Source organism: Nesoenas mayeri (assembly GCF_963082525.1).
Source record: "Nesoenas mayeri genome assembly, chromosome: 5".
Taxonomy (NCBI): domain Eukaryota; kingdom Metazoa; phylum Chordata; class Aves; order Columbiformes; family Columbidae; genus Nesoenas; species Nesoenas mayeri.
Window position 1 is genome coordinate 28,982,249 of NC_137548.1, and position 19,249 is coordinate 29,001,497.

Sequence of the window (19,249 nt, forward strand, 5' to 3'; positions counted from 1 at the left end):
ACACCAGGTTACAGGAATAAATTTTCAGTCCCTCTGATCTGGTCCTTCTAGGAAAAGCTGTGCAGTTCTGTACAACTCTGTAATACTTATACTTAGAAGAAGGTAACTCTTCACCTCAAGGATTCCCTTTAGGATCCCCTGCTCCACAAATAAAGATGTCCAGTCCTTTAGTAAACACCATCTCTTCTTAATACATTTCCTTATTCACTAAGGTCAGCTTTTGTTGAGAATTTCTTTCTTTTCAGCCCTCTGCCCTCCCACACACAAGCACTGTGCTTCAGCTGTAAGGACAAAAACATGCACCAGACATGCAAGGGTTATAACATGTTTTATGCTGAACAACAAAATCATATGACTGCAGAGGAAAACACTGCCTAATTATATGAGTAGTGGTCTTCCATGTTCTGCAGTCACTGTAATTGTTTATGATCCACTTCAACAATAAAATGCTCCCACAGAGTTTGAGGCTCTGAGCTGCCCACTTGAGCAGTAAGCAGTTCTTCAGCACCTTGCTGCTCTCAAAGAAGAAGGATTTCTTTTCCTGTAATAATACTGTTTCCAGGTAGGCATCAACATGAGCTGCAACACTGGCTGAAAAATCAGGCTTTGACGTGCTGGATGTTCACAGGAGCTCTTTTTTTAATGTCTGAAAGCAGTTGTTGAAAATTATTAATCCACTCCACTTTATTTTGTGCATTGCCATACTGCCAACATGATGTAAAACATTCCTGTATCGTGAAGGGAAATTTCAATATTTAACCCTATTTTTCCATTCTCGAAGCATCACATATCTCTTAGAGACATATCGGGCACAGCTAACCTAAATGTCACTAGCTGCAACTTTGATGAGTTTTTAAAAGTTATTTGCAGTTTTCTCATGTACCCATTTCCTACAGGAGAACATTCTTCCTACTTCCTAATTGTTCTACTTCCTAATTGTCCTTTTCCAGCATCTCCTTTACCAAGATCCAATGTCAATGGACCTCTGAGAAATTCTCATGTCAAATTACCTATTGCCTGTAATATAGAACTGACTTCCTTGGTTTCTTACAGAATGCCTAGGTATATATATGTAGTAACTATAAAAAAATCTCAAGTAGCAGGAGACCTATTGATGCTTAAGGCACAGGTTACAAGCAATTAAAAAAAAAATAAATAAAACAGACACTTATTTCAGACTGAACCATTGATGGTAATGGATGCCTGTAGTATGCTTCCATTTCTGATTAATCCTATCCACAATGTTATGTATTACAACAAACAAACAGAATTCCACAGCTACCAGAACAGGTTTGCATCATTTCAGATATCAAACAAGATTCCTGATTAGTAACTTCCTGGGATTTTTCCCTCTAGAAAAGAACTGATGCTCATTACCTGTGGACTATTCTACAGTCATAATCTATCTATTATGATCCCAAACATTTTAAAATAATCTGATTCAGTCTTTCTGTCCCAGATGTTGACTCCCACTGTTTGATTACAGGTGAATTTCTAACCCTTAAACTTAATATACAATTTCTGAATCACAATATTCAGTATCACTGACAACAAAATGGATCACAGCTGAAGACTGACTATGTGCTGTGGTATATCCTTTAATCAGAGTTTGTTCAACCACCCAAAATCAGTGCTGTTACTGACCCACCCTTAACATTTTTGTCACAAATTTCACATTCAAATTTACCATATTCCATTAACATCCATAAAATTAGTGTTTCCTCCCAGAAGGTTCTACAGTTTTAGAGTGGTCTACTCTACAAGAAAACTCCAATATCAGAACTATGGTGGACCTTATCAGTGTGCAGCCTTGCAGCAAAGAAGGCCAAACACATACTGAGTTATATTAACTTGACTATATGCAGCGGGTGCTCCCTCTTTCCAACACTTGTGAGACTGCATTAGGAGTACTGAGTCCAGTTTGGGGCTCTCCAGTACAAGAAATACGGAGACATACTGGAGCAAACTACAGATTGAACTAGATGATCTCCAGAGGTCCCTGATAACCTCAACTATTCTGTGATTTGAAGCAACTCACAGCCCAAGGCTCTCATGACATCATACAGTAAAACCAGGCCTTGTTCAAGACTGTGATACACATTCAAACCTGAAAATAAATCAGGCTGTTTTCTCCTCTTCCAAATATGTGGAACAAATCAAGTTTTTTTTCACTCTCCTTTCAAAACATTCTGTTAGGCTTCTGTATTTAGCTCATTCGGAAGTCTGCTCTACACAGTGATATTAGCACAATGTTTTTCTAGAGTACCAACACCATTTTCCCTCTCAATGTCCCAGGAAATGTGGCTGAGTTTCAATCTCCTTTTCTGGAACTCTCTAAATCTCTTCTCCTGATTCAAGACCTGACTGTCAGATCTCCATTACACAATCAGATATGGATACCAACCTTCTGATGCACAGCATTCCACAAGCAATTTCTTTTTCCCCTCTCCTTCCTTAAATAAATCAACAATTTCAAGCTAGAGGAACTTATGAAGAGCTAAGTGTATACTTGGTGCTACCTCAATAAATCTGAAGCTTTTCTAATAGTGCCAAGTCTACACCGATAAAACAGCAAAACATGACTTCAAATACTTGTGTATATTATTAATTAGATTTATACACAAGATAACCTATCTCTACTAGTAGGCAAACTTAAATATTTATGAAAACAATTATTATTAATTGGTTCTTTCTCCAAAAATGACATAAATACAGGAATGATATGGGGACTGATGCTACATACATTTGACAAAAGTTATCAGTACGTAATTCGAGTATATGCCCTTTAAACTACTGTCCATATCACTACTAGTTGGTTTTCTTTACTGTTAACATATATTAAGTAGATTGCATCCCAGTTTAAAAGTATAATACACATTAAAGTTCACACATGTTCATTGCAATGTTCAAGTCATCACTGCAATTAACTTTATGACATTGGGGTTTCAACAAGCAAAATAATATCCAAGCATTTAATTTTGCTGAATACAGCCTGTTTAATATGCACTTTGCTTGATGGCAAAAAAAAAAAAAAAAAAAAAAAATCAAACTTCAAATATGAGTGTAAAATTAATACTAACCCTTTCCAACAAATGAAAAATAAACAGCAATTAAAATTATGAACTCTTCAAAGCATAGACTCTTCTTTTTTGTTTCCAAGGTATGATATGATGCTTTGTCCACGCAGTCCCAATAAGGTCTTTCTTAGTCATATCAACACGAGACAAAAATACATTATGGAGCAGTGTAATTAAACTGTGACACATCTCATATCCATTCATGAAATGTGCTGAAAATAATACTAACCAAAACTACTTAGCTGAGGCCGTTTTCTCCAGCAGTTTTCTAAGAGACAGAATCACCAAAAAGACTTGCTACAGCTTCCAGAAACATGGCAATATAAGAACATGTGTACTGGTCAGACCAGCGTTTCCTGTATCCCATCTCCAACAACCCACAAAAGCAGTTGCAAGGAACAATGTAACAGTGAGAGCATATATGATACACACCTGCAGTATCCAATAATTTTCAGTGCAGGCACTTCCTCAGATATAATAGATACATATTTGGTAATGTTCAGTGGATTTCTCAGCCATTAATTTGTCCCATCTCCTTCAAATTTCATAAAAGCTTTTCATACTCCAAAACACTTAAGAGACATCACTTCCTCTTACAAGCACTCAGCACCCTAAACCAACCAAGCACAAAGACTTGTAATACATGATTTTAAACTTTTTTTCACAGACAAAAATATTCAGATTAGTAGCAATAACCATAGTACTAACACATCCACTAGGTAACAAAGTGTCCCCAGCCCCCAAAATTTTACAATGCAGTATCAGAGACAGGAAACTATTTAGAAGAAATAAGGCAACACCAGCTAGCATCACAAGAAATGGTATCTTGTTAGAGGTAGCTTGATCGTGTCATGCTTTTGTAGGCATTTCAGGTAAGGAATATCTTGGGAAGAGAGATGAGCTCAGAAGGTGAGGTTATGAAGGAGCACTAGCCCAAGCATAAGGTATCAAATAAATGTGTGTTTGTAAATATAGCAAATGGGCAACAGGGCTGGTGTTAGAACTTGAAGGAAAACCTTGACAAAGAGAAATGGTAAGATGGAGCTGGGTGAAAAAAAGGGCTTGAAACTTAGGGTCCGTTTCTAATATTTCATGTACCACAGAAGGCAGGCCAATGGAGATAGGAAAAGACATGGTCAGAGTGACCACCTGTCACTCTGAAAATGAACTCTGTAAAAGGATTCCAGACAGATAGGACTGGAGAAAGAACAATCCTCAATGGTAGCAAGGATGAGCATTAACTGAAGAGTAGGCACGAAAACACACACAGCAGGCATGTTAGGCAGAAAAAGTCTACAAGTCCGAATGCAAAGAATTTAAGAACAAAACAAAACAGTTATATTAGGTCAGTAAAAAACATACATACATATATATATTTATATATATAAAAATATCACAGAAAGAGTGTTCCTTTCCATGCTAACCCATGTCAGCATCCAGCAGTCAGCTGTGTAAAAACTTCCTGAAGTTGAGTTGCATCATCATCATCACATTTAATAGCTCCTCAGAGACAACAGTGTAATGCCTGATCCATTTTTGAACATGTCCATATTTTGACTACTAAAACACCCTTTGGCAAGGAATTCCCCTATTCAATTGCATGTTGTGTTGGGTGGGAGAGACAAGACCATTAAATTAAACAGTATTCCCTGAAAATAAAACAAAGTTTCAGAACAAATATGAGGCCTTGGTACTTATTTTTAAAATGTTCTTTAAGCTCCAAAGATTGTTTGCCGCTACCCTTATCTACAGTCATGCTGAATAAAGCTATAGCTAAATGGAAAGTTAAATGTATTCACGAGGTGTTAAAAAAGCCCCGAAAACAACAAAACCAAAAAAAACTACTCCTGTTAAATGTTTTAAAACTGCTTCCTGAGAATTACACAGGATGTTTCCTTGTTCTCATAATACTAGAGTTAATGAATAATTGTTCCCTGATTGCCTTCTTGAGGTCTTGAATGATGTTACAGCCAATTCACCTCAGTCATCTCTTTTCCAAGACAAAGTCTTTTACTTTATTTAACTTTTTCTCTGACAGAACTCCTTCCATATGTCTCATCAGCCTTCATGCCCTTATCTCAAACTACAATATTTTTTTGAAATTATGGTAACAAAAGTACACACAATACATAGATTGCACACACTGTGGATTTATGATTGGCATAATTATATCAATGTTCATGTTTTCTGTTTTTCTATTTCTTTCCTACTAATACGAGATATTCTATTTGCCTTTTAATTGCTAAGATATGAGTGAGAGGTCTGTATCAGTGAAACTGACAAATCACAGACCTGTCCTAACAGGCAATATGGCAGCGTTATCCCGAAAAGTAGACAAAGGGCTTGGAAAGAACTCTAGGAGATCTGTTTTGACTAAGGGAGTCTAAGCTAGGCAATAAAGGAGGAGATGACAGACAAGCAAGACCACATTTTCACTGAGACAGAAATATCATGAGCCTATGAATCATTTGCAAAGAGATGGTACTGGAATTGTGTTTCCACGTAAGACTATGCAAAGATGAAGAGCAAAATAAGGCAAGAAAAGGGGGCAGCTGAGAGACAACAAGTTGCAGAACTCCCACACAAAGCTGTATAGTGAATGAGAAAGATCCTTCAAAGGATTCACTGAAGAAGTGATCAAAGTATCCAAAGACAGCAGAAAGAGGACATTTGCCCACAAGTCACAGGACAAAATGAAAAGGGACATGGTCAATTGTTTTCACAGCTGATTGGCAGGTTGAGAGGATCAAAGCTTCAGATTTAAAGTGCAATTCACGTAATTACTTAAAAGTCCATATCTTGCATGGAGAGATAGACCCAAAAGAAACTCGATGGGATTACCCCACTTAGCCACCTATGCCTCTGCTTTGCCTTTTAACATGCCCTGAGCACTACACCCATCACCACCACGCGCTCTGCATTTGTGCTTGCTTCTGCTTCAGTAGCACAGGGCTACAGCATGACATTAAGAAGCTGTATTACTCACGTGATTGCAGTTCCCAGGGCTTTTGGTATAGCAAGTGAATCTGCCTGATACAGCCTTCTGAGCAAAAGTTAATACTGATTGAGGTAGAGTGAATTCCAACTGGAACTCAGTATTACATAACTTTATGAGACACAGGTCCTGATTCTATCAGGAGCTGCGCTACAATTGGAAGGGTGGTCCCCCTGCTATGGATCTGCAACTCCTTTTCCTCACCCATTCCCAGATCAGCTAACCAGGTTAGCCACCTTCTGCTAAGCTTTCTCTCACCATGAAAGAAAATTGCAGAAAAATTTTATTAATTAAGTTTCACACCATGAATTCTCTTAAAAGAATCTGTCCTTGAAGTGGGACAGTCTAGATCAAAATTACTGCTTAGAAATTATTTTAGATCCTCCCATTCCTCTCTATTTTGCATTCACATCTCCCATTAAAACTGTTTTAGTAGATATGTTATAGATTGCACAACAGCCAGAATAAGTAAGAAACTCTATAAATGGATTTGTTTTCCAATGATTACACATGCACATACATATACTCACACACGCTTCTATATATCAATGACTTCCAAAAATACAAATGGAAATGACACAGTAATCTTCCAACCATTCTGCTTTTTTTTTTTCCACATGGGCTGGGGGGTGGGAAGCATTCTTAACTAATATACTTTAGTTATTAAAATTTTCTGTCCTTTAGAAAATAGATAAATTAATTATAATTTGCTCCCACTTGGACAATATTTTGTATAGCGTTCTTATCAGCAATCTGTTAAAAAAAGGCAAAATCAACACATACATTTTCTTAAATAAAGGACTTGCATAAAACAAAGTCAGGCACTCGATTCCTCTTTCGTTCCATATGATACACAGCTGCGTCAATCCCATCAGGAAACAGGCAACAGGAAATTCTTAACATTCTGAAGAGAAATCTAAAGATGTGTCTCATCACCCTTCCTCCTAAAAGTGCTTTTCAATTGTCTAAAACACGTTTACACCAGTTCTAAAATTTATAATTACTTTACTTAGTTTTTAACCAGCCATAGGCCTCATTAAGTAACTAAAAGGAGTCAAAAATATCATTTTTGTAAGTTGTCTTCACTTTTTCATTTCCCCCATCCCAAAATATAAATCAATAAGGAAAGCTTGACACCTATGGACAAAATCAAAGCCAAGTACCCTAGCTCTTGGAAAATGTTCCTTCATAATGTGCTGCTCCTGTGTTATTTGTGTTTCTAACTATAGCTCTTGCATATATAATTCCATTATACTTTTATAAATCACTGTTTTGAAAAACGCTTTTGAACCATTAATATATTTTCCTGGTTAAAATTCTTTGAGATGTTCTTAACAAGAGTCTTAGATAATGAATTTGGGCAAACTCTGGAACAGTCTTTACAGTATTATCATTCTCATTAATTTTCAGAACTACCCACTGTGTTGAGATGATTGTCATGGGCCTAAGACTTCAATTTGGCTAAATATTTTTGCATATATTTCAACATATAAGTAACTAACAGATGTTTAAAATGTTAAGTTCACATTCTAGAAATAGTTAAATGTTTACTGTAATATCATCATTTGTTTTTGCACTCATTTTTATTTTGCTGCTTCTTGCTTTAAACATTCCCGTAAGAGTCCCGGTTGGATGTAGACAAAATGGTTTAAAACGACTTCACAAGAAAACAAAACATACTCGATTCAGTAAATACAGCTGTGCTTTTTAAGAAAGGAAAAAAAAAAAAACACACACACACACAAAAATAACGGTACCACAAATGAAAAACAAGAGAAAAGAAAACACTTAATGCTAAAAATGTTACTTTGCCTATTGTCCAGATTCCATGTAAGCCATTTTAAATTGTTTGCATAGTAGAAGCTTTTAAATTCATATTTTATATTTGCCTTAGAAACCTAATACATTCTGCAGTCTTACATCATTACTAGAAGGCTTCATTCGATTAAAAAAAAAAAAAAACAAAAAAAACCAACTTTAAAAATGTTGATTTACGGCATATACAGTATCTTACTTTAGTCCAGATTATTCTTTTTTCTTTGTTTTTGTTTTTTTTTTTTTTTTTTTTTTTTTGTTATCTTTGAAGACGGCTTCTGTTTCCATTGTTTCATCCTTAACCATTCACACATCAGAGCAATAAGTATTTCATTACTGGTTTATCTGTCCAGAGGCTTGAGAAGCAGTAACAATTAACCCTCCCTTCACAGTGATTGATACAGGCTTTGCTTTCAATTTGTTCCACTACACAGATCATGAAATTCTGAATGCGATCATCCTTATTGACCTACACTTTCAAACACACAGCTACAATGAGATGAAAGTAATTATTAAAAGGAACACAAGACTACTCAATGCTGAAACAAAGTCTTGAAAAATCTTTTAGACGACCTTCTCATAAAACTAGTATTATTTGATGTGAAACAAAATGATGGATTTGTTTCATAATATGGAAATATTAAATTTAAATCTGATCAAAGTACAATATCATTATATCATATAAGCTCAGCTCTAATGTCGTATCAGTTCATATCTGACCCAATAAGCAGTGACTTCAACCAGAGTGATCATAGTAGGATCAGGCCCTAGGTATTTTAAAAGTTCCTCCATCAGCTTTATTTTACACCAGTTCTGTTTGAAAAGTTGTGTTAAAAATAACAAGACTGTAATTACTATTCTACTACAGTCTGTTTCAAAAAGACTCAGTGTTTCTTTTAAAGATCCTGGACTTCTGAAGGCACCTAATGTAAATAAGCACACAGGAAATTCAGACTGCTAAGGAAAAATGAGAAACTCAAGTCAGATTTCCATCATCAGCTAAGATGAACCAAGACCTATGTACACCACTGCTGGAGACTTACTGCAGTGGAAAACAAATATTTTTCATAAACCCTTGAAAAATAACTGCACCAAAATACTGATTCGTTGTAACCAATACATTTTTTAAAAATGCAAAGGAATTGATAGGTGAACAGTAGTGACAGATCTATTTAAAATAGGGGTTGTAGTCAAAGAAATTCGGGATAGAAAACCGTGCAGAAGGATGTTCTTACAGGCCTGAGGCTCTAATCACAAAACAGAGTGATGGAGATGAACCAATACTGCATGGATTAGCAATGAATTATTTTGAACTATAATCATGTGCCAGCACAAAGGGGAGGTAAAAACTAGCCATTACTCACAAGCTGATCTGCAGATAAGAAGAAAAAAAAAAAGGGGGAAAAAATTATATGCTAAACTGAGTCAGGAGAATAATGAAAATCTAAAATGTTGTTACAGTTCAAGTAACATTTTATTTAATGTCTTTCATGTACTGTATAATATCGAGTATTTACACAATACAATCTGTAAGATGCTGAGGCTAAAGCAGGGTTAAATCAGACAACTCTTCTGCAAATTAGTACGGGAATCTGTCTTTTCTGAAATTTTACAGTGGGAAAAAATAGTGCCCCTGTGTATTATTTCAGAAAATACCTATATATATGTGCATAGGCAGAGATATGTAGAGATATATGCAAATGTATACATACACACTTACATACATATATGCATTTATAATGAGGGATTTAATTTCCATTAGTCCATCTGAAAGCAAAGCAGTACCATCTTAAGATGCAATGTTAGTTTTCCCACTTGGGGGGCTGCGGGGGGAGGGGGAAGTTAAAACTAATTTTGTGAGAAAAGAAAAATCAAAACTGCTATCCACAAAGATTCCTGAGATTCTTATGAACAGACTGTTTAAATGAAGAGCACTTTAATCAGTAGAGGAATCCTCACGTTTCTAATGTCTTGCTGTGCATTCTGCAGGTTATAGTAGCAGCTGGTAGAGGTCATATATCTTTTGTGAGCATCCCAAAAAGGCTCACTGCCAGACTGTTAAATTATGAATAAGCAATGAACAAAAGAATGCAGATACGGTGGTGACAAGATAATCCAAGCAAATTTATCTATGACAAATTTCACAGGATTAACAAATTACATTTACACAGAACAATAAAAATGTGCAAAAAAAATGATGAGCCTACTTTTCCCTCACAGCATTAGAGGAAAAAAATCGCCATTCCAATGCATGTATTTACATTTAACTTTATCTAAAGTAAGACATTTATAGCTTGCTGAAGACAATCAACTAGCATTATTTCCCTCCCAGCAAATACATATACTGGGTCTATCTAACAAACAATATACACCTACACCTTATAGCATACATGTATACAAGTCAGTGGAAAATCTTTTAAAGTCTTCCTCACAATTAGCACCGAACAGAATAAATGTAGTTAATTTTGCTTTTCAGGTGGAATATTCTGCCATTCTCTGTCAATTAAAAGACACTTTTTCCCTTAATGATTTTGGGGTTTGTTCCTATTTGAACTGAACAAATTTTGAAACATATGATAATTGGCACAAGAAAAAAAAAATTACTCATGAATAGAACTTAAATACTTTTTTGCAATAGTATCACAAAACCACTAAGAAACAATTAAAAAAAAAAATCACTCTAAAAGGAATCCTAAATGCAGAATCTAAATACTGGATGTTCCTAAAGATACACATTCAGTATGTCAAATCATTTGCGGGGGGAAGAAGAGGGGATTTGCAATGTTTGCTACATCCTGCAGTCTCCTATTCTGGTCTTGACAAGTGGTAGAAAAACAAAATCTGAAAAACTGCCCTCAAAAGCATGGAAAAACAGTTTCCAAATCACAATTCTGTAGAGAAGCGTTTTTCTTCCCGTTAGCAAATGAATAAAAGGAAAGATGGCACCTCTTAGTTTCAAAATCTGAGTGTAAGTAGAGTGACTGCTAAAAGGAAAAGTCTATCTGTTTGAAAGATCTAGAATCTGCTCATCTTTTCTATCATTTCTCTCATTTGAAGTCTGTATTTTCTGTCACCCCCATTTATATCTTGTTTGTTAATCCAAAACAGTTGTTTAGTAAAAATAGATCTTGAATAAAAATGGGCCTTCTGAAATCATATGTATAATTTACGTATCAAATATAAGTTCTTGTTACAGAGCACTGCCGACAAACAGGAAACCTCACTATTAAAGTGAACATCCAATTAATTAAGATACTTAGTAAACTACTTGGATCCTTCAAACACTGCTACTTGAGTACCATTTATCTCTCTCATTCAGCCATTGAAAAAAAATACTGTAGTTCTGATTTTCCATGAGAAATGCAAGTTTTGTTGTAAAACTGAACAGCAACTCATAAAGAATTCATAAATTAGCCCAAAGCATTTTTTTCTAGTCGTATGTTAATCTTCTATTTGTTACTTACTAAGATAAAACAGTTTTGTTTTTTTACAATGCAGGGGTTTTTTTGAGAACCTCCTGTCCGTACTGTTTGTAATTCATGGAAAGGTGAACCACACATGCCCATCCTACGTCTAACTGTAGTCACACAAATAAAATCAGCTACTTTTTTTGCAGCTGGGCAGGTTGAAGGATAAGTACCACTGACAGTTATTCTCTTTTTTAAGACTTTTTTTCCTTTTTTTAATCCCACTGCCAGTACTGTACAGATTCAGTCACTCAGTTCTTTCTATTGACCTCAACCTTGACCTATGAAGACTGCCCACTTACATTTTTTTTTCTCATGAAGCAAAAAATTCTGCCTCACACCATCTCTAAGAAAAAACAGCTTTCTGACAAACATTCTTCTAAAATTTGGCATTTTATACTACTGCTAAATGAATTACAGCTTTGGAAGGACAACCCTGAGCCACCTAATTTTCATAAGCCTAGGTTGTGAGTAAACTGATCATAAATGTGAATTTGCACGTGATTTTTGAATGTGACGCATAAGGAAGAGAAAAAAAGAAATCCCTCCCCCAATACAAATGTATCAATTCTGTGCCTAAAATCAAGCAAAACTCTAACCCTTTAGGATTTAATCCAAAAGGACTGTTCAAAGACTATTCATCACTCAGTAAAATTCAGCTTAAAACAATGTAATGTGTAATGAACCCTGTTCTAAATTCCTGTTGGAGACAGAATTCCCAGGCAAGTATTTTAAAGGGGGTTTATAGGATTTAGGTGCCCATATTTCACTGAAATGCAGTACGTGTTGGATGCCTAAATCCAACAGGGTCTTCAGAAAATCCAAGCCCCAGGGACATCGCTGTAGATTACATGCATACATATTATTCAGACTATATCCCATAAGTTCACTATATACATATGTAAACCTAAGATGCCTGCAGGTAATGGAACAGTACTTTTCCACTTAAATTATTTAACATAAGTGTTGAACTTCTATTATATATCAAGCTAACAGCTAATTTTAAGTTGCAATCAAGCCATTCTCTGAAAGCACTTTATTTTAGTGGAGGTTTTGCCTGTAAAAGAAATGTAAATCCCTCTAACGAAGGCAGTGTAATCTTTGCATATGCAGCCAAAATGGGGCTGGAATTTTATTCCTTGTACTAACATTGACATCTTCTGCCACTTCTGCTAGTTCTCAAAAATGTTTTGTGCATAACTATCTCATCAGTGTAGAACAGTGTTTACAGACCTTTTGAAACACACTAATATATACACTAATCTATACAAAGAAATATCTACAGAAATACTCAGTATTAAAGTCTTCTTCAGACATTGTATGGCATCAGTGAGAAGATTCCTAGAACAGACAACGACAACATATGACTGAAGCATGAAAGTCCAAAATGCAACATATAAGAAACCCTGGGAAAACAGCCTGTAACAAATCTTCAAAACTCTGCTTTCAGTAATCCATTTCAAATTCTTGCTTACATATCACTTGTTCTTTTACATGTCTGACTCTCCACTCAGAGTGCAGGGTAAGGGCCGGCATAACTCTCAGTATCTTGCTCAGCAGGCTGAGCTCAGAACCTCCTTGAAAACCGCTCTGTTTTCACTTGAGAATCTCAAGACTTTCTCATTTCATAATAATACACAGCTGCAAAGTTCACTCCTCCTCCCACTAAGTACATTAAAGTTTGTCATTGCAATCTCAATGAGAACAAAGTCACATCTATTGAATTATATGGTAAAAATACTTTTATCCTTGCTTGTGATTCTCTGTAGTATACTTTAATTATATGCATAATTTCATTTGGGACTTTTTTAAAGATTAAGGTACAACTTGAACTCAATAGTCTCCCAAAGACAGGGTCCAGTTCTGCCAAGTTACAAACACAAATACTACCCTACCCTTACCATACCTTCTTTGTCCTCTGTAATATACTACTATAGCATACAAAATTAATGAATATTTTTACTACTCAAAGTCCCGTTCAAATAAGTGGCACAATGGTCCTATTCATTTGACTAGGACTTTGTGTATTGCAAAACTACTGCTCGAGCTAGTCACAGAACAATGCTCTAGTCATATAAGACATGGCAGCAACCATTTTATTCCTACTATAGCACATCTTCTTATGCAGCAAAATGTAACATTATTACAAATTATCCTTATTATGCAAAATCCTATTAAACAAAAAGTCATGCACCTCACTCACACTAATGGGACTTTGTATGTTAAAGATAACATGCAATAGCCTTATAAATATTATACAGAAAGAAATTGCCTCTTCTGAAAAAAATGCAATTATTATGAAATGAATTTTCAAAACGTTTCCTCTCACAGCCATAAATCTTTGGTAGCATCTTAAAAAAAAAAAAAAAAAAAAGAGCCAAACATTAAGCATAAACAAAACAACCAAACAAACAAACAAATGATTGGGGTGAAAATGCAAAGTCCTGGCTACATACCTGAAAAAATATCATATGTTTAAAATATAAAAACAAATTTCCAGGCTGACATCCTGCAGAACAAGTTCACTTGATTCATTTTGAAACAACGTGACTAATGCTGAAATCTCATCTCACATGAGGCATTTTTACACCTGCAAGAGATACGACTGACAATAATATAAAATCCATCTGATGGACTGTCTGAATGTAAGTTTTACTCACATGAGATGAGATTTCAGGAAATGGTTTCATAACATTAAACTCTAAAAACACAATTACTTAATTGATATCAGATGAAATTCTGCCACTTTCATAAAACGGCTTCATCTTACTGACCTCAATGAGAATAGAATCAATCCTAAAATGTTAATAAAATGGTAACAGTCTTTATGGTCAGTACCAGTTATTCAAAATTCTTATCTTAGAATACATTTTCCAAGAGGGAACTGTTATAAAGACAGTTTTATGAAACAAATATTTATTTAAACTAATTGTACTTTTCAGGAAGGACGCTGATGAAAGTAATCCCTAGAATGTCAGTTTTCAACAACTGTTTTACATCACTCTCACAGTAAAATTCCCATCTGGGCTGGCAACTTGCGTGCCAAGTTTCACACAAATGTGATTTGAAACTGCCAGTATATTAGACTTCGAAATGCAAGGGAGACACTAATAAAAGGAGACGGATGTTAACAATCTATCCTGATATTCTCTTTAAAATACCTATGGTTCTTGGTGCTGTGTTAATCTGTTAACATAACTCTCTAATTATTTATAACTTATTTATAACATAGCATTAGAATTCACTGCTTTTACATCGGTATAAAGCAAGCAAACTGGAAATTACTTGTAAGGAAAAACAGTTGTGCTTTAAAGAATTTAGAAACAGTGCTGCAGACTAAACCTTGTTATTCAGAATCCCATTAGTTACTGAAGATATGTAATATAACTTTTGTTGATCAATACTCTCATGTAAGCTCTAAATAATGTACGATTCCAGTGGAGAAAAATTCAGCAAATCAAATATGGTGGGAAAATGTTTCAAATTATGAAGAGCCGTGTGACTGCTAATCCATAAATCAGAAACTGGAAAGATTGTTGTAATGTGGGAGGGCTCTATTTAATAAAGGTCATTATAACTCCTGGCTCTAGAGCTATAAGATCTAATATCCTCTCTGGTAGCTCTATGATATGCCCATGCATTACTGTTCTTGTTGACAGTCTGTTGCCTTGGAAATATTTCATTATTTCAGTTTTTCCATTTGTAGACCCTTGGCCTTGTGATATGAAGGCCACCCTATTTCATATTTTCGATTATCATTTAAGCAATCTTCTGGAGCTATTTATATAAAAGCAAGTGTTAGACAATGCATATCATCATTTATCACTGCTGTGTTTAAGCTCATGCTCTAGAAAGAAATGCCAAAATAAAAGGTTTTTTTCTCTTTCACTTTAAACCAATAGCGCTCTGATATTATGATATGCTTTACAAACCGATGCTGTCATATCATATGCGTGACACTTCTGTCTATTTAATTTTCTTGGTTATATATCCACACAACTGGAAACCCTAAACTGCTCCTATAACTGTAAAATTTGCTAACAGAGTTCAAAAGCAAAACAAACAAATATTAAGTGTGTAACTTTTCAAACATTCTTTAAAAAGCCTAAACAGGTGAAAAAAAGTTTCAAAACAATTCAAGTGCTTGGTGGCATCAGAGACTGCTACTTTTTGCGTTTGTTTTGTAATCACTAAGCTCTAGTTTGAAAAAGATGTAACACAAATATTGTGGAAGTGAAGACTAATCAAAGCATGAACACGAAGCTCACTTACAGAATTCCCTGAGAACTAGTTTACTGAAGTAGTAGCTAAGAGAAGAAACTGCAAAACCCCTTAAGTAACTGATCTGTGCCTGTATTTCAAGCTGCTTGGCACACGCAGCTGAAAGGATGTGTACAAAGACAGCTTAAATAAACAGTTACATGCAAGAATTCAGGAGCACATTACAGAACTTTTAATAAAATGTACATGAATGCCTGTTTATCGAATCATTGCTTGATCTTCTCCAAAACTTGTGTTAAAAGAACAAACAGGTTGCCATTATTTCTGCTACAAAAAATGTCATCAACTTCTACATGTAATATTTATACTTAAAATATTCAGAGCATTGTAAAGAGTGATAACAAAGTGAACCCTAAGGGCAAAAAACAACTGCTTGGACGCTAGGCCAAGTTTGTGGATATTAGTGTTGTAGGAATTTAGACTACTTTTTTCCCCTGAAATGATTACTCCTCCCACTCCCTACAGGGAAAAACTACTCCGATCCAACCTTTAAAATGACAGCATCAGAGCTGAACAAGAAGATGCTATTAAAGGGCATTAAATTAAATACAGTATATCCTCCTACAACTTCAATCAGAATTTCAGACCAAGTGTTATTTAGTTCAGCTCTCAAGTGGAGCAGAATAACAAATCGTGCACTTTGATTTACCTTCTCCGAATGCCAAATGGAGACAGGTGATAAAGAAAGCACTCATGCACAGGCTATGAAGTTTCCCCTAGAAATTAATTCTATCTTCAAGATTCCTATCTCAGAGAAATTCCCAAAATGGCACACAAATATGCTTCTGCTGGAGAGATTACTGAAGCTATCCTAGCAAACACACTTAGTACTAATATAGTACCATTCTCAGAAAGACAGCAGAATTGTGTGTTGAGGGAGGGGAAGAGGGCTTATTGATACAAATTGTTTTTCCAACAAAGAACTCTGCAGGAGAAAAGCCTGCTGTTATAGTGTTACTAACACAGTAGAAACGCCTTTGCAGCCACTAAAATGGAGATTTAAAAATATATATATAGATAGATAGATAGATAGATGAAGATGAAAATCTGTACGTTAAGTCACTGACTTCTGAGGATGCACTGTTTTCCTATTACGGGTATCTCCAAATTCTGCTACATATCAATATAGCCTTGTCAAAGTGCAACAGTTAATACTAATGCATCTAAAACAGCCACACCAACACCTCAGTGGTGAACATGAAATGTATGGTTTTCTGATACTGAGCAGTCTGCTTCCTTAGGAAAAATGGCATAGCTATTTAGATAAAACCTGTGGGTTTTAGAAGTTGTACTAGAAATGCTGATCCTACTAAAAAAAAACAAAACAAAACAAAACCAAAAACCTCTAAGTTTGAAATTAAGATTAAAATAAGCCTGATTCCCTAGACTTTATTTTTGTTTCAATATTTTTCAGACTTACTTGTGCTGTGAAATACAAACCAAATGATACACGATCCAGCTACTCTGAAAACCTGTCTAAATGTTAATTTCCATTTTTACAACTAACCAGGAACCTTCCTCACCCCTAACCCTCAAGTTCACTTGTAACGCTGAAAGGGTGGGGGAGGAAAAAAGCCCACCCGAAACTCTCTGGCTGTTCTTCTTCTGGGCATACGTCTCATCGCAGCGTAGCAATGGAGCTTTGAATACTTTTGTAAGAATCACAAAGTAACATCAAATGAACTTGTACTCTTGTTTCCTACCAGTCACTTCTAGAAAGATTCACTTTACTAGAACAAATCCGCTACGGGCAATTCGTGTCACCAGCAGAGCAGATTAATAGCAAGTGCTTTCCCCCAACAAAAGTATATGGGGCAGACGACGGGCCGGGAAGCAAACGTGGGGCAGCGCGAATCTCCCCCCGCCTCCCGGCCCCCGCCTCCCTGCCAGGGCCCCGCGCACCGCCGCACCGCCTCCCCGCGCACCGGCTCCGCTCTGCCCACCCCGGGGGGCGCCAGCACCCGCGGCCCGCCCGATGGCGAAGCGGGGGGGCCGGGCCGGGCAGCCCCGCGGGCGCAGCTGGCGGCGCGGCCCCCCCGCTCCGGCCTAGCCGCACTTGAACCGCACCGGTGGGGCCGGCCCCTCCGCCCGGCAAGCCGGGCCTGGCGCGGCGCCCCACCGCCCACGGGGCCGCCGAGCGGCGGGGGACGCCGGGGGGGCCTCTCGCCTCCGCGCACACATACACGCCCGCTCGCCAACGCGCCCCGCCAAGCACCGGCTCCGGCAAGCGGCGGTGCGGCTGCCGGAGCGGGGCTGCTGCTGCGCGGCTCGCCCTGTGTGTGTGTGCGTGTGTGTTGTGTGCGTGTGTCTGTGTGTGTGCGTGCGGCTGGCGGTACGCACTAGGAGGAACTCCGGGTGCCCGGCTGTGCGAGCAGCGGGTGCCGGCGGCAGGTCCCCCCACCCCGGCATGGCAGCCAGCCCCGGCCCCGGCGGCGGCGGCACGGCCCGGTCCGGCGCTGCTGCGGCTGCTGCTGCTGCTGCAGGTTCAATAAAGAGAAAGTGTTACCGTTCTCGCCTGGAAGGATCCTGCTGAAAGCTTGGCTTGGTGGGCGCCATCTTCCTGGGATTTTTTTTTTTTTCTCTCCCTTACTTTTCCCCTCCTGATGTTGGTGTGTGTTGTGTGTCTAGCAGCAGCAGCGGCGGCAGCAATGGCCCTGGTTAGCCAGACAGGCTAAGGAAAAGTACTGAGGCCAAAGCATCGCGGGCTCCCACTCCTCCGCTCAGTCCTGGTGCAGGTTGCTTGCTCGCTCGCTCGCTTGCTAGCGCTGCTGCTGCCGCTGCAGCCGTCCATAAGCCGAGGAGCGGAGGGAGCCGGGGCCCCGCCGGCCCCAGAGACATGCCCAGCGCAGGCAGCGGCGGCGGCCGGCGACGGCGGCGGGGAGAGCGAGCCGCGGCGCAGCCCCGGCGGGCAGCCCGGCCGCTGGCATCGCCCGGCAGGTGCGGCACACACACACACACACACGCACACGCACACTCTCTCGCACACTCGCACACACTCACACCCCCGCGCCCGCGGGCCGGGCTACGCGGGGTGCCAGGCCATGGGGCTAGCGGGGCGGGGGCGAGGGAGGGAAGGAGGGGAGTCAGTGATCTCCGGGCTTGACCGCTGTGAAAGTATTTCTGGGCATTTTCCAGCTGCTTCCCCAGCTCCGCTCCCACTCTGTGTGCAGGGGACACAGCCTCTGCTGCCGGCGCAACAACGCCACTCAGTTGCAGTTTCGCACACTTTCGTCCTCTGGAGTCTGAGCTCCAGCAGGGAAGAGGGGCTGAGGGAGACAGGGACTCTCTGCAACTCTGCGGGAGCAGAAGAGCGTCGGGGGCACCCGCACGCAGGCAACGTGTCCCTTGTGGGCTCCCACGGTGCAGGACGGGCCCGGGGGGGGACACGGTTCGGGCGCGGGCAGGCGTGGGGCCGCCAGCCGGAGGATACGAGCGTCCTGCGGCCCACAGGGCCGTGCAAGGGGGTGCCTGGCGCCCGCCCGCGGGGACGGCGTGGACCCTGGGGGAACCCCGCGTATTCCCCGGCCCCCTGTAAGAACGTGCACGCACGTCCTGAGGGTACGCGCCAGGTGCTGGCGAAATAAAGCACGTAATGCTGGAAACGTTAACTGAGA

The 19,249-nt window shown here is 38.8% G+C and overlaps 1 protein-coding gene across 6 annotated transcripts in view; it reads right to left on the reverse strand.

Annotated features, from left to right (window-relative positions):
* The window catches only part of NPAS3 (neuronal PAS domain protein 3), a gene marked incomplete at its 3' end in the record, with an annotated part of 606,741 nt that extends 588,339 nt beyond the window's left edge, over positions 1–18,402 (reverse strand). For all 6 annotated transcript variants that reach the window (XM_080345064.1, XM_080345065.1, XM_080345063.1 and 3 more), the window contains exon 1: positions 18,142–18,402. In XM_080345064.1, coding sequence (XP_080201190.1) covers positions 18,142–18,191 — 50 coding nt within the window. In that variant the 5' untranslated portion in view covers positions 18,192–18,402. The remainder of the gene's footprint in view (positions 1–18,141) is intronic.
* Positions 18,403–19,249: the final 847 nt, after the last annotated feature.